Source organism: Silurus meridionalis, chromosome 2 (assembly GCF_014805685.1).
Source record: "Silurus meridionalis isolate SWU-2019-XX chromosome 2, ASM1480568v1, whole genome shotgun sequence".
Lineage (NCBI taxonomy): Eukaryota > Metazoa > Chordata > Actinopteri > Siluriformes > Siluridae > Silurus > Silurus meridionalis.
Window position 1 is genome coordinate 17,402,903 of NC_060885.1, and position 27,444 is coordinate 17,430,346.

General features: G+C 38.2%; 2 protein-coding genes across 3 annotated transcripts; both read left to right on the top strand.

The window, feature by feature from the left end:
- The first annotated feature begins 797 nt into the window (after window positions 1–797).
- On the top strand, window positions 798–19,441 carry ercc6 (excision repair cross-complementation group 6). Its single transcript, XM_046877255.1, has 20 exons — window positions 798–902; window positions 1,334–1,753; window positions 2,617–2,737; window positions 2,903–3,011; window positions 4,979–5,669; window positions 6,828–6,959; window positions 7,507–7,665; window positions 8,873–9,008; window positions 10,297–10,467; window positions 10,965–11,141; window positions 14,129–14,245; window positions 14,403–14,498; window positions 14,968–15,186; window positions 16,199–16,309; window positions 16,443–16,562; window positions 16,709–16,803; window positions 17,138–17,283; window positions 17,492–18,188; window positions 18,367–18,445; window positions 18,526–19,441. Exons 2-20 carry the CDS (start codon window positions 1,344–1,346, stop codon window positions 18,964–18,966), a joined length of 4,227 nt encoding a protein of 1,408 aa, XP_046733211.1. The 5' UTR covers window positions 798–902; window positions 1,334–1,343; the 3' UTR covers window positions 18,967–19,441.
- A 1,683-nt stretch (window positions 19,442–21,124) lies between these two features.
- On the top strand, window positions 21,125–27,306 carry drgx (dorsal root ganglia homeobox). 2 transcript variants are annotated; one of them, XM_046877082.1, is made up of 7 exons: window positions 21,125–21,709; window positions 21,914–22,019; window positions 22,641–22,741; window positions 22,990–23,091; window positions 25,468–25,637; window positions 25,748–25,860; window positions 26,353–27,306. In XM_046877082.1, the coding sequence occupies exons 2-7, from the start codon at window positions 21,962–21,964 to the stop codon at window positions 26,679–26,681; spliced, it is 873 nt and encodes a 290-aa protein (XP_046733038.1). In that variant the 5' UTR covers window positions 21,125–21,709; window positions 21,914–21,961; the 3' UTR covers window positions 26,682–27,306. The 2 variants fall into 2 exon arrangements, with proteins under 2 accessions (XP_046733038.1, XP_046733047.1); XM_046877091.1 differs by having other exon boundaries at window positions 26,356–27,306.
- Window positions 27,307–27,444: the final 138 nt, after the last annotated feature.

Consider the following 27,444-nt stretch of genomic DNA (forward strand, 5'->3'; position numbering starts at 1 on the left):
AACATCGCACAAAATCTCAATTTGAACGATTGTGGTATCAGAGTGCAACATTCTTCTTCTCCCATTAGGGGTCGCCACAGCGGATCATCCAGAGTGCAACATAATTGAAAATTGAGAATTGAAAATTGAAAATTATATATATATATATATATATATATATATATATATATATATATATATATATATATATATATAATTTTCAGGTAAACTCAGAGTCGACTCACAACCAACTGTTTATTTGTTTGTTGCAATCATGATAACGTGTTAATTTGACGTCTGTGCTTGTTTATGTTATGTAATCAAGGAAAAGCACAGATAGGTTGTAATGAATGCTGGATAAAAGATAAATGAATTAAAAAAGAGAAAAGATACGATTACTTTAAGGATGAATGTTGTGACAGACACAGTGGCTTCATTATCGCTTTGTAATGCCCTACTGATATAACGATTATATTTATTATCGTATATTTATAATTTATAACGAATATATTTTATTTGACGTGTCTGACCCTTGAAATAAGAAAATAGAGCCGAATGATTTCAGTGAAATAAGTATGTGACAAATAAACATAAATGAGCGGAAGTGATGTTTACAAGCATGTAGCTATGTACGTTTTATACAGGGCCTGTTTAAATCTGCAGTATTTGTGCTTAAAAAGAAAACAGTAAAAGAAAATAAAGTGAAAAGGTGTCGTACAGACAGACAGAGACTGAACTTTTACTTTGACAATGTCCTGGCCGTGGATAGTAGTGATCTGCTATGTCTATGTTCCCAGGACTTTACGTGGTTAGTTGTGTAACTAGCCTCTGTGCTTTGAGTAGTACACTTGTACAGAGAGCGAATTTCAATGGATAAAACCATAAACGAATAAATTATTGAACAGAAGCAGATCGTTTGGAAGGTTTGTTCTTGCTTGGATATAATTATTGTATAGATGATTTGATATAGAAACATTTTGAGTGATATAGACGAGTGTTATTGATAGCTAGTTCTCAGACAACTAGCAGTAACAGTCCTGGTGGCTAGCAGACAATAGGACACTGAGTGTGTAGCGCTCGAATTGTGATTTTAATGTAAAATTAGACACACTTTTGTCACATTCTAGTTAGCAAATGGTCAGGAAATGGTTATATAATGTAAATAGTTAGCTTAATACATAAGCATATTTATTTACACTCTCAAACTCAACACCTTGCTGGTAGTCTGGTTATGACCAGTTCTGCTAGAAGAAGTTGGACATTTGTCTCTGTCCATTTACTCCCTGCTGACATCAGTAAAACAGCCTTCAGGTTGTGTGTGTGTCAACTCTGATGTTCCTATTTCCGTTTTCAGCTACATTAATATGCCTATAGACTGTAATGAGGACCCAGACTGTCCTGCATTGTCCAGTCCAGTGAGTGTCCTGAGACCAGCCGGGAAAGAGGACAATGGGTCCAACAGGACATCGAGTGGACTCTCAATCCCAGAGGGTGGCCAGGAAGAACCGGCCGCTGCAGCCTGCCCTGGTAACGCCGAGCCTGAAAACTCCAGGAAATCACAGCTCCTGCTCCATATTAACCGCCAGGAGATCCAGGCAGTGGCTCAGAATGATCAAGCAGCAGAGCTCCAGGGTTTGGGAGTGGATGTGTATGATCAAGATGTTCTGGAGCAAGGAGTCCTACAGCAGGTGGACCGAGCCTTCCAGGAGGCCAATCAGGCCACGGCGAGGGCCGATGCGGAGAAAGAATACGAATCTGTCCTGGATGATGTCAGGTATGGACGATGTGTAAAAATAAGAATGTTTTTTTTTTGCCACATATATTTTGCCACATATACTTCAAAGCTGCCCTAGACACTAATGTTCTAGTTGGGATCTGTACCACCTCCTAAAAACATTCTGATAGGTTGGTTGATTGTGCAAAATGATCTGTAAATGCGCGTGCGTGTGCTTAATGCACATGTGATGCATCCTCCGGGATAAAGTCCCACCTCACCCTCATTGTTCCCGAGGAACTGCATCCATTGGGTCCAGGATAAAATGTTAACTAAGCACCAAAATCAGCATTAGATTGGATTTTATTTAAGACAGATTAAAAAAAATAACTTATGTAAAACAAAAACACTGCATTAACTTTGAATCAATGATATTTACTTAATAGGCACTTTCTCCCTTCATATGATGCTCTTTAGAAGAACTGAAGTCAGTCTGCTTTGAATGAGCTGAGAGAAAGTGAACACCCTTTTTCCTTTTGGGAGTTCACTCGCCCTTCAATACTTTCTCTTGATTCAGCATCGTACAGGAGTTGTAATTAATTTCATGTAATTGGTTAAAGTCTGCAAAGAGAGGAAACGTACAAAAGATTTTTGAATTTTGTGTAGTAACAGAAACCTGGTATTAGTCCACCTTTTTTTGGCTTTGCCTTAATTCATGTAACTGGCCATGCTTAATCTTTACACTTTGCGTATAAACCAGTAACATCAAGGCTATGGTGATTTTGTACCATGATATATAATTAGTAACTGGTTGGACCTGACTTTGTGGCCTCGTAATATTATGATGTAATCCGCAAGGTTTTATTTTACTACATATGTATCAAAGATGTTTCCTTTTTTTTTGTTGTATTGCATCTCATTAGGTCATGCACAAGTGCACTAAAACACATCAACAAGATATTGGAGCAGCTCACCCCTTATGCTGCCTCCAGCAAGGACATCAGCCGGAAAATCGACTCTGTCAAAAGGCAAAAGGAGAACAAGGTAATTAAGTTTTTATCACTTTCCGCAAAAGTCATGACCACGTGTAATCTATCACACTGGGACATTTTCGCTCCGGCAACGATGTAGAAGGTTCGATATCTGTATCAGCATGTTGTGTACATTGTGGAATCTTTTCTATTGTTTATTTATTTTTATCCTTTATAGGAGAAGCAGTTAAAAAAGATCCGAGCCAAGCAGAGGAGGTTACAGGCCTTTCTGAGTGGAGAGGATATTCAGAAGCTCGAAGCAGAGTTATTGATTGAGGATGACACAGGTGAGAATGAAATACAGCTGGACTATGCCCTGTGCTTATTAAAAGAGCATTAAGGTACAGAACTGTATGCTTTCAGTCAGTTTTCTGGATAAAATAATAACCAGGGCCAGTATATGTAAAGCAACGTAACCTATAATATTGGTTAAACATTTTATTTCACCATTTGGGTCTAAGGGAGCAATATGCGAAGAACTCAAACGATTGAGTGTTTCAGAGTTGACACTAGCGAAAGGTGGCAGCAGTGAGACAGATTAGACGGGCGCACACTCACTTTCACACTCAGAAAACGTACTTCCCTTGAGAGATCTCATAAGGATGATTCGTGTTCATCATGATATCCTTTTTGTCCTTATTAATACATGACCATTTCACACTCATCACATTTGGCTGCTCTGTTCACTCCATCTCAAGAGGTAAAAGGCTCTATTTGGACTTTAAATCTGAATAAACACACAGATCCGTTTTAAAGTGATTTGGATTCTCAGCTGATTATCTTGCATTTACTCAAACCAAACCTCAAATCATTGGTTTTATTTTATATGCTTTTAAGATTGCTGGGCTGTCACATCACCTGAAAAAAGGAATACTGATATAAATATGTATGTAAGAGTTTAATACAGTCAGTTGGTATATGCAGAAAAAATAAACATACTATATTTTATATATATATATATATATATATATATATATATATATATATATATATATATATATATATATATATATATACATATAAATGCTGCAAGCCATGACACGTTTTGGGATCCCCTTTTATTTTTACACACACTTCTGCCATGCATAAAAAGAAGGGAGACAAAACATTTACTTATCCTGATTAGTTGGTTTTACCCCACACCTATTACATATGTTTTAATTTAGTCTTTGATGGGAGGAGTCTGATTCCACTACCAATTTCACATTCAAATCATCACAGAGGTGTTATGAAAAGAGGATCATGCCGTTTTGGTTATTTGGGGGTGATCAATGTCTGATTTCACATAGCACTACAGGTTTTCTTCCAATAAGTTCATATACAGACTATTACAATAATACTGCAAACGAACATGTGATAAGAAAGAAGCTTTTAATGAATCCAACCATGTGACAGATTGAAGTTAAAGTTTTTATGATCTGTGACTGATACAGGAGCACCTTGACAGCAGGGATTTAAATATTTAACAATATCTGGGAGATTCTTAAAATGTATATTCTGTTCGAATTGAATTCTTCAAAACAATTTTTGATTGTTTTTCGTTGCTTCAAAGTTGATGTACACAGGCAGTTTAGCCGATTTAATTCGGTTTGCCGACATGCGAAATGCAAATCCTGTCTGCAGTGTGGCATTTCTGCAAAATTATTTTCTGTTATTTTGTAGGGTTTTTTCATTCTTTAAAATATTATGGCAATTGTTTTACGACTACCTGGTTCCCCCCCATATACATATATACACACACACACACACACATGCACACGTGCACACACACGACTATCAGTCGTCTATAGGCAAGGCTTGACATTTTGGATTTGACTATGTAACTGATCAGATTTCTCACAAATACCAAGTTTCACAAGCATGTTTTTCTTAAATGTAAAGCTTGGTGTGGTTTCTTTGTAGTCTGTCGATCAATCAATTGTCATTAAGATTTAGGCTTCAGAATAGAAAATGTTTTTCTTTTTCTTTTGGATGCTTATGTACATTACATTGAATATTGATTAGAAATCAGAACAGAAAGGCCCCACAGTATTAGTTCTGCATAAGACCTAATGCAGAGATCTGCATCTGCAGCCATTTCTTTACTTGCAATGCCAACGATACAATAATAAAGTTTCTTCCACGCTTTCTACCTTCCACTTTCCTTCATTTGAAAAAACTTGGGAGAAACAATGAATAACATAGAGATGAGTATTGAGTGGGGTGTAAAGTCAGTGTTAACTCTTGTGTCTGTGTGGGTTTGTGTGTGTGTCAGAGGCAGGCCCATCCACAGCTGGTAGCATGCTCATGCCCGCTCAGGAGACGGAATGGGAAGAGCTCATCCGCACGGGTCAGATGACACCTTTTGGAACGCGCATCCCCCAAAAGCAAGAGAAGAAGGAACCACGGAAAGTGATGCTCAGTGAAAACTCTGGATTCGATAAGTACCTTGCTGACCAGGCTTTGATGGCAGAGAAAAGAAAGAAACCAACCCCGAAGAAGAAGAAGAGTAAAGTTTCCAGTTCATCTGCAAACATTCCAAATAACAAGGCTCCTTCCTCCAATCAAGAAAGGAAACTGCAAAAACGGATGCGAAAACTCCAAAGGACCGTCTTAAGGGCTCACCCAAAAGCAAGGCCCAAAACAGAGAAAGAGCATCCCCAGACCAGCAGAAAGGGTTACCGAGAAGACGGCACAGACAGTGAGGGCTCCGTGTATGTTCCTAGTGACGAGCTAATGGATCCTGAGGAACCTGAGCGAGACGATGAGTTCTGGCAGGATGAAAAGGAAGAATATGAACTAAAGCCTTATAAGAAGAAGGAAGCTAAAACCAAGAAGACCACAAAAGAGGATGAGAGCGACGAATACCTCCCAAGCAGTTCTGAGGACGAGGATGCTGAGAAAAAAGTCAAGGTGAAGAAATTCAAAGATGATGGGGATATCGAATACTACAGGAAAAGAATTAGGTAAGGCCAAATTGCCCAGTCCGTGTAAATGGTTTCGAAAGTTCATTGTTTGTCGCAACCAAAAATATATCGTTAAAAAAAAATTCACGTGACCATCATTTACTTATTATGAGTGCTGGAATTGATTATCTGGCAGCTGTCCCTCAAGGAAAACTCCATTCATAGTCTTTTCATTAGAATGTGGATGTATTTAGTCTGCAATGTGAAAATATATGCTAATGTGAAAACTGATGGTACCAAACCTAACAAGATTTAGAATCCATATTTATAGTAAGAAATTGAGTTGGCACAGTGACTGTTTTCTGTACTTTTTTCTTGCACTGTGATTTGGAAGTGAATGCAGATACACATTGGCAGTTTGTTGGCGCTACAGTGGGGAGTGAAGGAGGAAAGGGGGGAAAAAACGTAATTAACTGAACCAATGCTTAGTCTTGACTTAATTACAAGTGCAGTCTCGGAAGCCCCAGATAAAGGGAACAGTTTCATTGTGGAGTGACAGGGCCAGGTCCAAATGAAGATGGATTTTTTTTTCCCTTTCACTCCTTTCTCTGCACCTTTCTTTGGGAGCTCAAACTCCTAATTGTCTGTATCAATCTTAATTTGCTTCGATGATGACACTGCCACTAACTGCCGTATCCCTGCAGCCAGAAGTGGTTCAATTAAAGCTGCCCGGCAAGAATGATGGCGAGGGAGCTAACTAAGGCAGTGCTGTGGCCTCTCTCTCTCTCCCTCCCTCTCTCTCTCTCTCTCTCTCTCTCCCTCCCTCCCTCCCTCCCTCCCTCTCTCTCTCTATCTCTCTCCTCCCTCTCTCTCTCTCTCTCTCTCTCTCTCTCTCTCTCTCTCTCTCTCTCTCTCTCTCTCTCTCTCTCTCTCTCTCTCTCTCTCTCTCTCTCTCTTTCTTTCTCTTTCTATCTTTCTCTATCTCTCTCTGACTGAGAAAATTAAACCTACCTGCCCATACAGTACTTCACCATGTTAAACCAAGTTTCCCAGTGGTGGCTAAATAAACAACGCTTGCTTTGAGACAAATTAAGATTGTGAGCAGTCGAATTGTTTTAGTTGTGTCAGACTCATTTGGCTAATCAAAACCCAGATTGGACATTATGTCAAATCAGCACGAGAGCTATTTTCAGTAATGCGGTGACTGTTTTCCTGCAGGAATTGGAAGCGGCAGAGACTCCAAGAGAAAGAGCAGAAGAGGCAAGCAGGAGAGGACGAGTCTGAAGAGAGTGACGCTGAGTTTGATGATGGTTTTAAGATGCCAGGATTTCTCTTGAAGAAACTCTTCAAGTGAGCAAATTGGAGTTACCCATCAAATGCATATATATATATATATATATATATATATATATATATATATATATATATATATATATATATATATATATATATATATATATATATATATATATAAATTGTTTTTTTTTTGTTTTTTTTTTCATTTTCTTTTTCATTTTTGTTTTTATAGGCTGATTTGTTGCTTTTGGAATTAGTCAGACCATCAGCACTTGAGAGGCATGATTGTTTTTATTTATTTATTTATTTTTTAATTACTTTTATTCGAAAGAGTTTTGTGCAAGCTCTGTAAAGAATATTAGTTCATGGAAAGCAAGATCCCTTGTAGATAGATTTATGGTTGTGTATGTTTAGAGTTTAGACTTACAACAGGAAGCCTCTGTTATTGTATTGTGTTTTACAACAAATCAATTGGGCAACACTTACAGGCCATTTATTTAGAATCAATAGAGATAATGGCCCTATGATTAATTGATCAGGTGCAGTGTTTGTGTTGTGCTGGCCTAGCGTTTTGTCCTACATGCCTGCTTTTGTTGTCCAGGTATCAGCAGACAGGTGTCAGGTGGATGTGGGAACTGCACTGCCAGCAGGCAGGAGGCATTCTGGGAGATGAGATGGGCCTTGGCAAGACCATCCAAGTAATAGCTTTCCTGGCAGGACTGAGCTACAGCAAGTTGAAGACGCGTGGCTCCAATTACAGGCAAGAGACCCCACGTGTCCAAACCCTTTAAATGCTCCTGTGGTCTCTCTCTTTCTTTCCCTCTCTCTCTCTCTCTCTCTCTCTCTCTCTCTCTCTCTCTCTCTCTCTCTCTCTCTCACACACACTCACACACGCACACACACACACACACTGGTGTCCAGAATAGTCACACTTAGGACCTAGCAAAATAAATTGAATTATTTGTAATCCTAACTCTTAAATGTCTATTCTCCCAGGCTTTCTTTTTAAAGCTTATACTAGTGCACACTATCTTTTGCCACACCCACTCTTCACCCCATCCGTCCAAACCGGAAAGTCTTGATTGCAATGAATATTTCAGCAGCTGGATTGCTGGTGAAGAGAGGTTTGGTGTGAATTATTAAAGACGTTTCAATTATGATATGCCTCTAATTCTCTTAGTGGCGACATCAAAGGAAGAACAAGGACGTGAAATGAGAGTAAGTGTAGGGGAGGGGCAGGGAGGGAAATTAAACATGAAACACATAATTAAATACGTTTAAAGCAGTGCCTTTTTGTTTTTCAGTGCCGTACTTGCTTAGGGTGGGGGCCTCCTTCCTGGTCAATACTACTAAGTCTGGCGTCGTCCATCCGCAAATTGATTGTTTTGCAAACTCAATTACGGTTCAATATCAATGGCTGCCGTGATCCGGAATATCATATCATATGCTATAAGGCTCCTAGAGCCATTTAGTGCATTTTGTCGATTCATCTCCATTGGCGAGCACACAAAGGGAACATTATGTTGGCCTAGCTTCAGCTTTCGAGTTCATGACCTTCTCATTTAGTTTAAATGTGCTGCAGAATAACTTTTTCTCACCATTTGCTGGAAAATGTAGACCTCAGGGTTTTCTGTATGATCTTTAGCCTTAAATAAAAACTTACGACTTCTAAGAAACTTATAAGAAACGTAATTTACTATATGTTTTCAATTAACTCCCAAGGTGTCTTTATTTGACCTTTCTTTGTGGTTGTATACAGTGTTATTATCATCTCCACATAATAAATTATTTTTTTTAATTTTTATATCATTTTGGACATATGTTCCATTTTTATGAAAATCACTATAACCACTATAACCACAAAAATGATACCTCTCTCTCTCTCTTTCTCTCTCTCTCTCTCTCTCTCTCTCTCTCTCTCTCTCTTGAGGTAAATATTTCTGATTGCTTTGTCTCCATCTGTGCAGGTATGCTGGATTGGGGCCCACAGTCATTGTATGCCCAGCTACAGTCATGCATCAGTGGGTGAAGGAGTTCCATACCTGGTGGCCTCCGTTCCGCGTAGCAGTTCTTCATGAAACGGGCTCCTTTACTAAAAAGAAGGTGCGTCATAAAGTATTATCCAAATGTATTGCTATGACTTCCTAAACATATATGGTGGTGATGTGGTTTGCAAAATGGGTCACATGCTGATTTTGGAATTGAAATTAAATCATCCCTTAAATAATTATTGTTTGGGCTGAAAAGCAGCCTTACTTATATTTTTGTTTTCGTTTGCTTTAGCCAATTCCATCCGACTATCTAGCGATCCAAACAGGTAGGGTGAAGGCTAACACCTAGTCACTGTGTCTTTTCTGTATGTCACAAAGCAGCTGAACACATTAAAACCATTAACTGCACTGCTCTGCATACATGAGCTCCCAGACACCCAAAATTAGCTAGGGTTGATCTGTTTGACAGCAGAGAGAGTAATGCCATCCATCTCATCCAGACGCAACGGCCAATTTTGCTCACTTGGCTCTTGGCCATGGATGGCTATGGCATTGTTGAAATGATGTGGAGCAGCCGATTATCTGTTGCACCAGTCAAGAGCCCATATTCCGTCTGACTATTGGATAAACACATCTGCCAAATGAATATATGTAAATGTAATGTGAGCAATTTAACCCCTCACAGTTACAACACAATATCAGCTCTCATTATGGGTTGTTTGTTTTATATCACATATTAAAAAAAGCGTCTCAGAAGTGTTTTTTCAGGTTGATAAACTTTCCCACACCAAAGCCTAACACGACAACAAGACTGAGATGAAGCAGTGCAGCTTTGATTTACTGTATTTATGCCAGCATGGTATTTTTTCTTCCTTAAACAGATATCCTAGTGTGGAGTAGATCTGGCTCCAAGGAAATGTTAAATTAATTAAAGCTAAGGTAGCTGGTGCTGCTATAGGGCTGCTGTGAGGTGTTTACTCTGAATGCTCTTCTTTACTCTCCCCTTCTCCCTGCCTGACACTGTGATTAATGGGGGGCTGTTGCCTGGCAATCCACGCTTTGCCCTCTAGGAGGAGGATTGGTCTCAGGAGTTGGGGGGTGGAGAGAGGAGGGGTTTCAGTTCTGCTGCATTTGTGCCTAATGACTGAGTTTTCATGCTCAGGCTAACACCGCCTCAGAACAGATGTACCTTATTAATTGGCTGCAAAGTGAAAAAGGGGAAAAACAAGGGGTTACATGGCTGCTGCGCTTTTAATTGGAATTCACTTGAGGCTTTTGGTGTAAAGCGTGGAGGTGGACATGGGCTCCAGAACTTTATAAAGACTTGTGCACGTGACCTCCAATAAATGTAACTAACTAAAACGGAGTCCTAATCATAAATGTTTTGTCATGTTTTTCAGGAGAAACTCATCCCTGAGATTGCCGCTTGCCACGGGATTCTCATTACGTCTTACTCGTATATACGCATTATGCAGGATTACATTCAGAAATACGACTGGCATTACGTCATCCTGGACGAGGGCCACAAAATCAGGAACCCGAATGCAGGCGTCACTGTCGCATGCAAGCAGGTATCTGGGCTTTCATTTTGCTGGGTATAAACCGTAAAGCCATACCTTTAGAGTATAAATTAGGTGACGCCGGTATATAAGCTTATATAAAGTGATGTACGAGTGTATATAAAGTGTATATCGTTGCAAATATGTAGTTCTGATTAAAGCGTCTGGAATATCAGCTTACCTTGCATGGATATCTTATTTTACTGCCATCTACTTTTTTAATTAATTTATGTGTGATGTACCATTATGGATTACTGTATTAAAAAGTCCATTGGAAATTCCACATTATTTCGATTGAGTATTGAACGTACTGAAGCTAATGGCTCTTCTAGGACTAATGTATCATGAAAAGTTTTGATTGTCAAATAATTTTCTCATTAATAACTGCATGCCTAAGCCATCGAGGCTCCAAAAATATTCTCAGTCCACAAATTTGCTTCTACATTCTGTTTTTGCAAAATAATTTTCATATTTTAGCTTAAACTAATTTTTCTCTCCCCATCCCCCAGTTCCGGACTCCTCATCGGTTCATCCTGTCTGGCTCACCCATGCAGAATAACTTGAAGGAACTTTGGTCCCTTTTTGACTTTGTGTTCCCAGGGAAACTAGGGACACTTCCTGTATTCATGGAGCAGTTCTCAGTGCCTATCACCATGGGAGGATATTCTAACGCCTCTCCAGTGCAGGTGAGGCTGATCTGATGTGCACTAAAACAGTATGTTTTAAACTTGTGCTTATACATGCACATAAGCATAAACTTGAACTTTGAAAGCTCATGCCTCTAACATGAATGTGTTTATAATGCAAAAGAATGATCTATAACAGGACTTCAGACTGGTAGTGTAACTCAAAGAGCAGCTTGTAATTCTTCTCAGAAATTTTGACATTGCGTTTGGCCTTTTTTTTTTTTTTTGATAACGGCCTATTTTAAAAATATATATATACATTTAATCTTTTATATATATATATATATATATATATATATATATATATATATATATATATATATATATATATATATATATTTACAAGTTGCTTACTCATACAGTATATTTCATTTTTTTTATATATATATATATATATATATATATATATATATATATATATATATATATATATATATATATATATATATATATATATATATATATATATATATATATATATATATATATATATATATATATATATTTATATATATATATATATATATATATATATATATATATATATATATATACAGGAGTGCAGAATTATTAGGCAAATGAGTATTTTGACCACATCATCCTCGTTATGCATGTTGTCTTACTCCAAGCTGTATAGGCTGGAAAGCCTACTACCAATTAAGCATATTAGGTGATGTGCATCTCTGTAATGAGAAGGGTGTGGTCTAATGACATCAACACCCTATATCAGGTGTGCATAATTATTAGGCAACTTCCTTTCCTTTGGCAAATGGGTCAAAAGAAGGACTTGACAGGCTCAGAAAAGTCAAAAATAGTGAGATATATTGCAGAGGGATGCAGCAGTCTTAAAATAGCCAAGCTTCTGAGCGTGATCATCGAACAATCAAGCGTTTCATTCAAAATAGTCGACAGGGTCGCAAGAAGCGTGTGGAAAAACCAAGGCGCAAAATAACTGCCCGTGAACTGAGAAAAGTCAAGCGTGCAGCTGCCAAGATGCCACTTGCCACCAGTTTGGCCATATTTCAGAGCTGCAACATCACTGAGTGCCCAAAAGCACAAGGTGTGCAATACTCAGAGACATGGCCAAGGTAAGAAAGGCAGAAAGTCGACCACCACTGAACAAGACACACAAGCTGAAACGTCAAGACTGGGCCAAGAAATATCTCAAGACTGATTTTTCTAAGGTTTTATGGACTGATGAAATGAGAGTGAGTCTTGATGGGCCAGATGGATGGGCCCGTGGCTGGATTGGTAAAGGGCAGAGAGCTCCAGTCCGACTCAGACGCCAGCAAGGTGGAGGTGGAGTACTGGTTTGGGCTGGTATCATCAAAGATGAGCTTGTGGGGCCTTTTCGGGTTGAGGATGGAGTCAAGCTGAACTCCCAGTCCTACTGCCAGTTTCTGGAAGACACCTTCTTCAAGCAGTGGTACAGGAAGAAGTCTGCATCCTTCAAGAAAAACATGATTTTCATGCAGGACAATGCTCCATCACACACGTCCAAGTACTCCACAGCGTGGCTGGCAAGAAAGGGTATAAAAGAAGAAAATCTAATGATATGGCCTCCTTGTTCACCTGATCTGAACCCCATTGAGAACCTGTGGTCCATCATCAAATGTGCGATTTACAAGGAGGAAAACAGTACACCTCTCTGAACAGTGTCTGGGAGGCTGTGGTTGCTGCTGCACGCAATGTTGATGGTGAACAGATCAAAACACTGACAGAATCCATGGATGGCAGGCTTTTGAGTGTCCTTGCAAAGAAAGGTGGCTATATTGGTCACTGATTTGTTTTTGTTTGGTTTTTGAATGTCAGAAATGTATATTTGTGAATGTTGAGATGTTATATTGGTTTCACTGGTAAAAATAAATAATTGAAATGGGTATGAATTTGTTTTTTGTTAAGTTGCCTAATAATTATGCACAGTAATAGTCACCTGCACACACAGATATCCCCCTAAAATAGCTAAAACTAAAAACTACTTCCAAAAATATTCAGCTTTGATATTAATGAGTTTTTTGTGTTCATTGAGAACATGGTTGTTGTTCAAATTAAATCCTCAAATAAAATTAATCCTCAAAAATACAACTTGCCTAATAATTCTGCACTCCCTGTATATATATATATATATATATTTACAAGTTGCTTACTCATACAGTATTTTTATAATTCATTTATACAAAAGTTGACTTATTTAGCCAATAAACCGTAAAAATTGCTGTGTAAAAACAAACAATGGAATAAATAAATAAATGGTATCAATGAACCTACTAATAAGTTAGCTATTTTCTCACAGTTATGTATCCATATGTCACAACTGATATTTTTACTGAGTTAATCAGCTATGAGAGGTGTACATGATGCCTGGAGCATTTTCCATAAGCTCCATTACTGTAGCATATGCTATCCCACCCTAGGCAAGCTCTCATTCGTCTAATCGCACTGTTCTCCCCTTAGTCTTTTCTTCTTTCCTCTCCGTGGCACTCTCTTTTGTTTTCTCGAGTGGGCTCTAATCCAGGCTTATTGTGTGCCCTGCAGTGTTGTGGGCCGACTGCTGGTTTCCTTTTGATCTGCGGATCCCTTTAAATTACTGCTAAATGGCATTTGGCCTAACACTGGATCAGGAGAACATTATTGATAAAAGCGTTTGGGCCCCCTCTGGAGTCCAGCAGCACTCTTATGAATCTTTAATGTGTCAATCTGCTGAAAGGAAGAAAGGAGGGGGCTGCTGCTGCTGACATGCCTCAGGACACACTGCTCTGCTAGCATTTCATAAAGTGTACTTGTTTTGCCGTTATTTAAAGTGAATATGTTCTGCGTCCAAGAAAAGGCAATTGAATTAAAGACCAGTTCAGAGAAGAAAAAAAACTTGTAGTGAACCTCAGTCAGTCCTGCCTTAAGGTATGAACATCAAGGCCCAAATCCAAATATAAACTGCATCAACCATTTCAGGTAGTTGTTGATATATTTTGCTCCGTTTGTCTTCTCAGGTGCAGACAGCCTATAAATGTGCCTGTGTCTTGCGGGACACCATCAGTCCATACCTGCTGAGGAGGATGAAGGCTGATGTAAAGACCAATCTCTCATTACCAGACAAAAATGAGCAGGTCTGCACACAAACCGTGTTGAAATCTTACACATGTACATATGACAAAGTTTGGCTGTTTGGGTGTCCTTACTGAACACTTTCAAAGATAATGCAGAGATAAATCTGAAATTCAGTAAGTAATTGTTGCTATTTATGTAATGCTGTGTTTTTCTCAGGTACTGTTCTGTAGATTAACTGAAGAACAGCGGCAAGTCTATCAGAACTTTTTGGATTCCAAGGAGGTGTATAAGATTCTGAATGGAGATACGCAGGTAATTTCTGTCTGTCTGTCTGTCTGTCTGTCTGTCTGTCTGTCTGTCTGTCTGTCTGTCTGTCTGTCTGTCTGTCTATCTATCTATCTATCTATCTATCTATCTATCTATCTATCTATCTATCTATCGTGAGCTCAACAACTCTAATACTGTTTACTGTCTATGCTATGATAAAAATATTTTTTCCACATAAGCTATTCATCACAGAGCTCTAAATGTTAGTGGAAGTAAAAGCTGTGCAACTTTAGTGCAGTTTACAAATCCCCCTTTTTGTGGTCACTGTAGTCCATTAACCCACATTTATAATGCAACAATGAACACTCTGAAGTAAGAGACTTTAGCCTGCTCAATGACCCTTATTAAATCAATTGAATTTATTAAAGTCTTCATAGTTGTGTTTGACAAGGAATCGGTTTTCCTGTTTTGTTGTTCAAAAATTCTGAGGCAAAATCTTATTTTCATGGTCCAGATTTTCTCTGGCTTGATATCCTTGAGGAAGATTTGTAACCACCCAGACCTGTTCACTGGAGGGCCACGCATGCTGAGGGGCATACCTGAGGAGGAACTGACTGAGGAGGAGCACTTTGGCTACTGGAAGCGCTCGGGCAAGCTAATAGTGGTGGAGTCTCTGCTCAAGTTGTGGTTTAAACAGGGACATAGAGTCTTGCTCTTCACTCAGTCCAGACAGGTCAGTGCATCAAGGAATACATAAAAAACTGACTAAGGAGACAGCAGAGAAAGGGGCAGGACAAAAGATCAAAATATGAATAGTTTTGAAAATATAAAAAACTCTACATTATTTAAGGCTCTATATTAATTAAAAACTATAATAAAATGAATTTAGTCGTGTGTGTGTGTGTGCGCGCACGTGTCAAGTTTATTTCTATAGTGCTTTTCACAACAGACAGCTTTACAGAATTTAACAGTTATGGTGAACGAGGTGTATTTATCCCTGATGAGCAGCCATGGCGACTGTGGCAAGGAAAAACTCCCTTAGATGTTATGAGGAAGAAACCTTAAAAGGAACCAGACTCAAAAGGGGAACCCATCTTCATTTAACCAGAGTGTGATTATAGTCTTTAAAACAATACAGAACACTTGAGAGTGAGCACTAACATGAGCACTGGAATGTAAGATTATGAGTAATGTCCTCACTACAGTCTTATACAGATTGCGTGTGTCTGTAAAATTTCAGTAGTACAGGAACAGAATGTTTTTTCCCTGCCAACTGTCTAACACCGCACCTTTCAAATAGTTAAACAGCACTGATTTCATTGCAGATTAATTGTTAGTGGACTAAAAAGATGACATAATTAAAAAGCTTTTCAAATTTCCTTTAAGATCACCCATTTATTGTCTGCTCCTGCAGCCATGACCGTACTCAAAAACATGTGAATAAAGCCTGTATATGATGAATAAGCTGCACTTGCCGTGCCTCAAGAAGAAGCAGCTAAAGCACCAATAAAGTTATTATGTCATTTTCCCCTCTAACAGAATTCATTATGAGCTCTTATTGCATTGTAGGGTGTCTGTCAGGACCCAGCTGTCTTTGTTCAATAGAAATGAGATTTGGCTTCAGAGAGAACCTAAAACCCACACAGTTGGTACTTCTGTACATGTAATATTAATCTCCCTTAATCCTATTAGCACTAATCCTGTTCTCAATGCTCTGTCTGAAACCATTTCTCCCACACACACAGATGCTGGAGATCCTAGAGGTGTATGTCAAGGAAAATGGATACACCTTCCTCAAAATGGATGGCACCACCACCATCGGGTCTAGGCAGCCGCTCATAGCACAGTACAATGAGGTGAGCGGTTATTGATTGCTTGTACTTAATGTCATTTTCTATGCTATCTTGTATTATGTTTTAAATTTGTGATTGATGTATTAACTGAAAATAAAAATAAATAAAAATACTCTCTTTTTTTCTTCTTCTTCAGAATAAGGATATATTTATTTTCCTATTGACGACCAGAGTTGGAGGATTAGGTGTCAATCTGACCGGTGCAAACAGAGTCATTATCTATGATCCGGACTGGAACCCTAGCACAGACACTCAGGTTTGCCAAAATTGTGCATGCTTGCAAGCGCATCGATATACCCACCATCGCATATATTCACCTTTTCCGTTACAGCTGATTGAATGTTTTCAGTAGGAGCTCTGATTAAACAGTGTCTCAAGACTGTACTTGTGTCTTGTCTTTAGGCCCGTGAACGTGCTTGGAGAATAGGGCAGAAACAGCAGGTGACTGTTTACAGACTGCTCACTGCAGGGACCATTGAAGAGAAGATTTACCACAGGTTAGTACTTAAGAAAGCTGTGTAAGTCTTTTCTGCTGTTGTTGTTTTTCTTTAAAAAAAAATCTTTTTTTTCTAATGGGAATTTTATATAGCGGTTAATAGTATGTATAATGTGCTTTCAATACCTTGTTCCTACTCTTTGTAGATTATTTTATTGACAGCAATGTGTTAGTTTAATTCTGACCTACATAAACAGTGTAGTGTTTAACCAGGTCAGAATATAAAGTGCTATGGTATGAGTCATTATGGAAACGATTGGAATGTGGGTCTAACCTGTGTTGTAAGAAATGTTGCTCAAAATCTCTTACGATGCTTCTTTTGTCTAACTTCATAGACAAATCTTTAAACAGTTTCTCACAAATCGAGTGCTTAAGGATCCGAAGCAGCGACGTTTTTTCAAGTCCAATGACATTTACGAGCTCTTCACACTTAGCAATCCTGACGGCTCCCAGGGAACTGAGACCAGTGCAATATTTGCAGGTATTAATGAAATGATTCAAAAATGTAAAAACTCACAGATTGTGATACGCAATTTTATTTTGAATGTAGCACGTTTTGAAGACATCTGAAAAATGTGACATTATTTATTATCTGTATTTCTTTTACCATATGTATCCTGTGTATCACTTTGTGAATTGTCAGTTATTATGTTTTGAAAACAAAATGTGGTTCTGCTACTTCTTTTCAGGTACTGGCTCAGATGTTCAGATTCCGAAGAAACATAAGGCGTCGCATCATTCACCATCAAACCTCAAACAGGTGTCACCAAGTCCAGAGAGAACCCAGTCATCTTTACTGTGTAAAGAAAATGCTTCACCTCAACCTTTTAATGGAAACACTCCAACCCTCAGTGGCCTATCCAACAAGGAAAGTGACTCTTTAAACGTTATATCCACATCACACTCTGCTGATGGTTCATTAACAAATGGTCATCAGCAGGATCCTTTTATTGCCAACACTCCTCAAAAACACAGGGAAAAGAAGAAGCACTGTGGCATGACGGACGCAGCGAGCCGGCCATCAGATAAACAAAAACACAAGCATAAAAAGCGAAAGCACAGTGAAGATGCTCGGTTTGAGGGTCATCGGATCTCTCACCTGGTAAAAAAGAGGAGATACAAAAAAGAAGTCAGTGAGCAACAGAAGGAAACAAAGAACGGGCAGAGAAATGATGATTATGTTCTCGCCAAACTTTTCAAGAAGTCTGGTATCCACAGTGTTATGAAACATGACACAATCATGGAGGCATCAAATCCAGACTATGTCCTGGTGGAATCTGAGGCCAATCGGGTAGCTAAAGATGCCCTTAAAGCACTGAAAGTGTCAAGACAGTACTACAGGCTGCCATCCAGAGCATCTGCACCAGCCACACCAACTCCTGTCAGGTAAGTTAGGTTTAACCTCTTCAGATTCATCTAACTTTCCTGTTCTGTTCTTTTTATTGATTTCCCTCAAAAGCAGCTTATTTACAGTCTATTCTAGGTAGATGAACTAGGTATCTTAGAGCAAGGACAACATGTGTTAGGACAGATATATATGACTTATTCTGTGTTTCTGTTTTAGGAAAAGATTTGGACAGAAGAAGAACTCACTTCTCAACCAGCCCTTGGACAAAACTCAAAAAACTGTAGTGAAATGCAAGGTAAAAAAAATAAAATCTTGTATACACTTTGTGTTAATTATTTAATCTAGATCAATCTAATCGGTTGTATATTTATTTAGGATGCAGAGTTGATAAAGAAAGCAGGCATCAAGAAACCAGGATCTGCTGCTCACTTTAGTGGAGAGGGACTGGTGGAAGATGCACTTTCTACCTCCCTCTCCTCTTCCTCTCTGCTAGCCAGAATGAGGGCCAGAAATCACGTTAGCTTACCTCCAAGCCAAGAAGAAGAAGAGGATGATAATGATCAAAGAACACAGTATTCCATTCCACATGCTTCCACTACTGAGCATGATGAACTGCTAGTGGACTTGAGGAACTTTGTGGCCTTCCAGGGTCAGGTTGATGGCCAGGCTCGCACTCAGGAGATCCTGGGTTATTTCACTCCGAGGTTAACCTCCACACAGACGCCAGTGTTCAGAGAATTGCTTAGGAACATCTGTGACTTCCACAGGCTCCCTGAACAAGAGGGGATTTGGAAACTCAAACCTGAGTACAGATGAAATGAAGGCAAACGAGAGCATTCTTTTATAATAGATTCAGTAAAGACAATGCTTACCATATATGATATAACTCTACACTGGGATAAATGCAATACTTTTTCATGGTTCATGTATATATGTTGATGTCATTTAGCATGTTTAATACTGTTACATTTTGTTCCTTTTTTCTGTACTTCAATTGTTTGTGTTAAACCTGAGATTTACTTGACAATATTCTCTTTATAACTGACAATGAACAAATGTCATTCAGGGAGACAAACTTAACCTGCAACTGTGACTGTAAAAAATTTTTTTTTTTTTTATTGTATTGCATTGAGTAATTTAAATTTTATTATATTGTGGTCTGCTAATGTTTTGTATAGATATGTACAAATGATTCAATCAGTACTGTTTATCTGCTTATTGGTTATATGGAACTATTTCTGGTGCTACCTTCCAATTGGATCTGTTAGTGTGAATAAATAATCTATTTATATGCAAGTGTATATGGATGATCAAGACAGTAAGGCATTATGCAATTCAATATGAATATGAGCCAAATGGGTCCAACTAGAGGTAGTTTTATAGTTCACCTTTTGAATTTGTTTTACTTGAATTCAGTGAAAAACCCTCCAAATTCATCTTTCTCATATGGCCATATGGTTATTAAATTGTAGAAGAGTTTATTTGTTATTTCAGCAGCCTGACACTAGATTTAATTTGGAATAATCATTAAATGTGGCGTATTTTCAAGATGACACTGTTATCATTGGCAATTTTAAATATTATTCCAGTATGCAATTTTATTGTGTATATGATGACGTTCTGGGTAACTCAATGGCTAAACTGTCGGCGTGTTAAGGGTTATTGACTGGTATACTGGCATTTTCTGTATATCTCACCCCCACTGGGGTGAGACAGCTGGAGCATATATCTGCGTTTCTATAGTATCTAACCTTTGGTAACCAAATATGCAGTATGGTTTATATAATTCGACTAAATTATTCTTGGATTTGTGTAAGAGCAAAGAGTGGCTAAAGTAAGAACCTAGAGTGGCTTCAACTCTCGCTGACCGTGGTGCTGAAAACTGAACTTACACTCCACTCCGCTCACGTGCGTTCCACCTCGCCCAGAAACGTATTGTAATTAATAAAGTGCATTAATTCTCCATTTATTCGCTCTAATGCAAACTTTATTTCCCTAATGACCTGGATGGCTATTCTAATGATTTTGAGGTTATACACAGAAAAATATCAAGAATTTAATAGACCAATGTATATAAATGACTTAAAATAAAGATTTAAAAAAAAAGAATGATTCGATACTATATGTTAATAATACACTAGGGCTTTTGTAGTATATATTGAAAATCGGGTTCGGGGTATAAATAAAAAAAAAAGTGTGGTATTCGAATGCAAAATTAAATATCGTTAATAATAATAATGTTGATGTAAACGAGTGCTTGCATCTTTTTAATATTAATAATTATGATAATTATTGGAACAAGTTGTAGTCGTAGTGTATTAGTAGTACTATTTTTTTTTATTAAGAATTTACAAGTAGTAATTTAACATTCTGACATCGAATTAAAGAGATAAACAACTTAATTTGTTAGGAAATGTATATTTCCTGTAAACTAAACCTACGCCTTAGCCTGCCACTTTAAAGTTGTATAGTTTTTCTATTTCTAGTTTTCTTCTGCTTTTTTACCGAGGTCATAATAACAACTTTATTTTCAGCTGTGCATAAATTAATTACACGCATTTAATAACCAAAATATCATTATATTCCCCTCCTTTAATATCGTAAACGCTTTACGCCAGGGAAGCGCTTCATCGTGCACGGGGGCCGTAACGGGCTATTATCCTTGGGTAATGCTATTAGAGAACCAATTATGCGCCATTACATTTCCTCTTTTTGCCGTTTATGTGATTTCATCCAATCCCGCCCTCGACTGCAAAATTTCAGCTGCTACTCGGAGCCTCATTTTCCGCGAGCGGAGGAGCGGCCTGTGTCCCGCGCGCGTCTTAAAAGTAATTGAAAGGGTCCCGGTGCACGTCATTTACGCGCGCGAGGCAAATCAATCCTCGGACCCCTTGCTGTGAACAAAATCAAACTGTGGACGTCCGGCCGCTCGACGAGCGCATCACCGCGCAAAGCGGACTCCTTAACCCATATAACGAGCAATTATTGCGCTGACAGCCAATTTAAAATCCAAAAAACAGTCATCTGGATTTTTTAATATAAAAGCAACTGTGTGCAAAAAAAAAAAAAAAAAAAAAATGCACTGAGTGCGCGAGAGTTTATGGTGTGGGAATAACAAGGCGCAACGCCGGGTGACGGGTTGAAGTGAGCTTGAGGCGCGAGAGCGTGAGTGCGCGCGCGCTCCCTGGAACGGGAGAGACGCTGCAGAGAATGTGACGTTCGGCACCACGTGACCGTGTCACTGGGCGCGCGTGCATGGTGCCCCCCGTCCCAAACCAGTCAGCGCAGAAGTCACAGCAAGACATAATCGAGTTAAAGTCCGAGTACGCGTGAGGTTATAAAGGCGACTTGGTGAAAGCGTACACATTCCGCGGACTGCCGTAAAGACACGTGGCCACTTGATCCTAAAGTCCAATAGCGAGAGAGAGAAAGTGAGTAGTTCAGAGAGAGAGAGAGAGAGAGAAAGTGTAGGAGTGGAAGTGCCGGATATCTGAAGCTGAACAAGAGGAACTCGTATTCTCATCCACAAACCCTGATCGCACAACATCTCCCACAGCAGGTACGAACATTGAGGTTTTTTATTCATTGCGATGTGCATGCAAACTTTAAACATCTGTTTTAAGAGCTTTCAAATAATAACAAATTATTATTATAATATTATATATGTTGTTTTTTTATTACTTTTATATTATTGTTTTTATTATTATTATTATTATTATTATTATTATTATTATTATTATTATTATTATTATTGTTGTTGTAGCAGGTGGAATACTTTGTGGCTGGATTTCTTCGATCTCAGTGCAGCAGGATGTTTTACTTCCACTGTCCCCCACAGCTGGATGGGGAGTGCTGCAGAACTAATACCTGTGAGTTGTTGTTTTATTTCTTTTTACCTGGATCAAATCTGAAAAGACAATTGTATTAATGTTTTATCAGTGTTAACCCGTTGTTCTTCAATTCACCTGCATGTGTTTTATATATATAAAAAATCTGAAAAATGAATATGTAAAGAATATTTATTCGATTTCAACCTTTCAAATAAACCTTTACTTAAACTTCCGCATCAGAATTCATTCAAGTCAATATTAAAATATTATATGCCGTATTATAAAATGTTAACGCGAAGCCTGAAATTTGTTATAGAAATATGAGTTGTGCCGTGGCCCAATTTGCTTAACATATTAAATTCAGTACACACTCAAAAGTAGTCAACATCGCCTTTAACACGTTTCCCACAAACTGAAACGCTTTTGCCCTCCAGTCCAGACCCTGTTTAGTGCCGTCTGCTTGGCCACAGATGGTCAATGTCATGCTTTTTAATCTTTTTCACATTTTATTTCCTCATTTCAATCTGTGTGTTAGTTATAAGACCCCAGACTGAGGAGGACAAAATAAACATATGCATTCTGTTCGTACATTTTTTTGAATGCAGTAAAAAATATGTCAAGGATTTTTTTTATTAATTTTTTTTACATGATATATTTCAGTGAACTCAAACAGCTTTGGGAATCATGCCTCTGGAGATTTCGATGACGGCTTTCTCAGAAGAAAACAACGCAGAAACAGAACAACCTTCACTTTACAACAGGTAGCGTAATGAGCCCAGGTTGGATTGTATTAATATCCTCCGATAATACGATAGGGTGAATATACTTTGAAAAATGAACGAATTAATAAATTATACTCAAGACACTGTGTCAGCTTTCTCTCTAATCCCGGAGTTCTGACTAATGGAAAGCAGATGTGGATAAAAAGAAAACTGGCTGCTCTGCCTCAAGACAAGTCAATATCTTGATTATGATTCATGAAACCATTTTTTTATTATATATTTTGCAGTTAGAAGCCCTGGAAGCAGTTTTTGCTCAAACTCACTATCCGGACGTGTTCACAAGAGAAGAACTGGCTATGAAGATTAATCTGACAGAGGCCCGTGTCCAGGTAAAAACCTGCTCTCAGTTGTTATGGGACAACACAAGTCATATCAGAGCTCTGTGATAGTTTGGTTGTTGGGAAATTATACACTAGTGCCAGGAATAAACTTCATAATGGAATTATTGCACTCTCAGAAATACAGTACTGCATCTTTCCTTTTCTCTGGGGTGGTCCTGTTCTCTTTTCGACCTTTAATATGTACGTTTTCCCTGGAAACCTGGATAGAGTGTATTAAAAGTGCATATATTTGTTTTAAGGGTAAAGCTTTGAAGGTCTCTTAAAGAAAAAGAAAAAACATACTATATCCTTAAAAACACCACTGAAGAGACAATGAAGAAGTAGCTTATTTATTGATTTATTTTATTGTATTTTATTATTTATTTTTACTAAGTGTTTATGATGTCAAATATAAAGCCCATATTGTTCTTTTAGCTCGTTTGGCCAGACAGTAAATTAAAGCTCTCCGTCATTTGCCGGCGCACTTTAATAACATCAACATAATGGGCAATATTAGATTAAGTTGATTAATCGGTCATTCATAATTAACTAGTGATAATGTCCTACACTAATTTGTCCTCGTCTCCAAGGTATGGAAATTACTTAAGTGTTTTGTCTTTACATTAGGAAAAAAAGAGAAGTTTTTAAGCGGAATTGCTTGGATTGGAGTGAAATGCTGTTGTTGTTGTTATTGTTGTTTATTTATTTATTTATTTTTTTGTGTCTTGTTGAGGTCCTGCACATCTGGAAACTTTCCTCCACTCGTGTTTTGCGGCCTCGGCACACATATTCTGTTTGTTATCAATTCGTCTAGGTGTAATTAAATCCACGTATACCCGTATGTAATTTCCTGCGTTCCACATTTGCTATTGGCTTTCCAAGATCTAATTGTAGGAGATGGAATAGTTGGCCTTGTGTTCCCCAGGGTCATTTTACTATCGCTTAAACCCGGCGACGGCAAAGCCATAATGGCGTTCGCTGCTGTAAATTAGGGACTGTAAACAAATTATTGCCTCTCTAATCGGATTACCAGATTCGCATTATTAAATCTGAACATGAATCAGCTGCAGCATGCGGGGATATTAAGCTTACATTATTATTAGGAAATAAATTTTCTTTTTGTTGTATAGGGTTGCAGGCGACCCCTCCTCCGCCTCCTCCTCCTCCTTTGGAAAGTGTCAATTGGTTTTGGTTGCACTAAGACCAAACTGCAAATTGAGATTAATGGTGCAATTATGGAGCATGCAGTGTTAGGGGATCATGACTCTTAGCTGGAAGGTGCAAGGGTGAGATAATGTTGCCACAATTGCATTCTGAATATTGTTGTCCTGCCAGTAAAACGTTGCTTCCTATTATGCTAAATGAATGCTCAGTGTGTAGAGCTTTTGTGTTTGCTGACATCATTGTACCTTTGCACAATGCTGGCCAGGCATTCGAGATATGACTCCATTATAACCCCTTTCCTATTCAAATATGATTAATGCGTTCGAGAGCGCAGCCTTAATCGAATCTGATGTTGTCAAACAATCACTAAATAGGGAAATAAACGACTTCATCACAGTTCCCTCTTAGAAGCAGGGAGACTGTCAGTAGGAAGTCATTAAAAAATGATAATGAAAAATTGCTCAATTAACTGTTGTTATAGGCAATGACCTTCATTCAATTAAGATACAAGAACTTGGGTGCATATGCTCGGCAGTTGTGTTCATGAAGTTAGAACTGAGTCACCATCAACTCTTATAAGGCTGACACTTAAAGGGCTATGACAGCAATCATAAGAAAGTACTCTCAGAAAATGTAGAACCATTAAGTGTTCTACAGTTGTTCCTCTGGGAAAACGCCTAATTGTTCTATGTAGAAATCTACAGCAGAGTGCATTGCTTTCAGAAAGGGTTCCAAGTAGAACACTTTGAGCTGAGCAGTATACTCTAAATAGCATTTATTTCTATATGTGTATTAAACTTTATATGCAGTGTTTTATCATTTTTTGCTACAAAAGCAGTGTGTTTTCAGCGAGAAAATCAGTCATTAGGAAAAAGGTTATTTTAATAAACTGTTTATGAGTTGCTTAGTTGCTCCTGGTTCCATAATCTCAAATGACAGTATAAGACTGTATAAGGACTTTACTTATAATCTTGCATTCCGGTGCTCATGTTAGTTGTCCAGTGTTCTGTATTGTTTAAAGATTATTATCACACTAAGGATGTAATCCCCTTTTGACTCTGGTTCCTCTCAAGGTTTCTTCCTCATAACATCCAAGGGAGTTAGGGATAAATACACATCATTCACCTTTACTCTTAAATTCTTTAAAGCTGCTTTGAGACGATGTTTGTTGTGAAAAGCGCTATAGCAATAAACTTGACTTGACCAATGTTGTCTGTCCAGGTGTGGTTTCAGAACCGAAGAGCAAAGTGGAGAAAAACAGAGAGAGGCAGCTCGGATCAAGAGGGCGCAAAAGAGCAAATTAGTGAAGGAACTCCTTCTGCTAGATCTCTCAACCAGTCTCCTGTTGATCAAAGCAGAAACAAAAAAGAACCTCTCGAAGCCCAACAAAAGTATGTGGATTATTTCATATAAAGTATATAATGTTATTTCTTATGCACAACAAATAATGTTACTGATTGGCACACAATGTTTGACTCTATGTGCTCTTTCTCCTGCACAGCGTTAACAGAGCAGTTGGTGCTGGAGGGCCCTTTTTCCCATCCTGTTTGCCTGGGACTCTTATCAACACTGCAACTTATGCCCAAGCTTTGTCTCAAGTGGCAACTTTGAAAGGTATGATTTTAAATGGTTCTTCACATTATGACAAATGCAGTTAATATTATATAATATGTAACGCAATACATTTGTATGCAAAAGGGATATGCCGCAATTTTGCAGATAGACTAATAAAGATATGACTAATCAAAAATAACGATTTAAAGTTAACATTGCACAAATAGTGTGCAATAATCACACTGTATATTAAATCACATTATTTATGTTATGATGTTTATTATGTCTTATATTCCTAAATCATTTGCTTTAGTTATTGAATATATATCATTTAGTCTGCCACAAATTCTTACATTTTGGTTATTTATTTATCAAGTAAAATACTGATAATTTCCTAAATGCAACTCATTATTGCTTAGTGTAGATTGTGTAATTCTTTGCTTTGATTTTTATATATTTGCTAATACATTTTTACCTGTGAGATTTTTGTCTTATATATATTGTATAATGTGTACTGTATCTACACCTCTGACATGCATGTTTGTATTACAGCAGGAAGCCCTCTGTGTTCTTGTTGTGTGCCTGACCCTATGGGCCTCTCCTTCCTACCTCCCTATGGGTGCCAGAGTAACCGGACGGCCAGCGTTGCAGCTCTGCGCATGAAGGCCAGGGAACACTCCGAGGCTCTGCTGCAGTCAGCCAACCTACTTGGGGCAGTACCTGGGCCAGGAGCAAGAGTTTCTGTTGGTCTCACTCAAAGCACCAATGCAGCGGGAGGAGAAGATCCAAGTCCTGCCTCTGGTTCCTCAAAGATTTCAACCCAAGGAACTACGCCTGAAAAGCAGCTGCATTGCCCAAAGGAGAATCCGGATAAGAAATAAAGGAGTAATTTTTGCCTACACAGCACGTTTCCCCCTCCCGGACATAAGGAATTACAGTCTTATAATGAATGCTTGCTGCCTAGTTCTTATTTCACATGCAGTCAAAAGCATCAGGGCAAGGTGTTCAGTGATATTTACTATTGTATTATAATTTGAGTGTGGGTGCATCAAGCTATTTATTCAATTGTTGTTTATCTATCATTGTTACATTTTGCCTATTATTCTGAATGATATCGCCTATATACCTTCGGCATTGTAAATGGTTTTAATGGTGGAGAGACTGTTTGTGGGATGAATTTACCCTGGCTGCCAATGTGAATTCATATATTTTTCCAGCCACTTTGATGTAGGACTTATACTGCCTTGTAAACTGTGAAGTCAGGTGATGTAAGAAATTGCATTGTGTGAAGGACAATTTTTTTTTTCTAAAATGTAAAAAAAAGATATATATACCATGCGCTAATATAAATGACCTAATGTAAAATAACATGCAAGTGTATATCTATTGTGTTTTCTTGATCTGGTAAAAGCAATTTCATCTTACTGCTCATGGGATGTGACACTCTTGTTGTCATCACATCTGCAAGGCAATGACAGACTGTGAGTGTTCTCACTCTGGTCCTGTTTTGACATGCTCTTTAAAACAATTAAACATGTAGACATTCATGTACGTTGTCTGTTGCCTATTGCACACACCATCTGGCTGTGATCAATTATTAATTGACTTCCTTGTATACGAAAGGTAGCGCTGAAAAAACGGAAG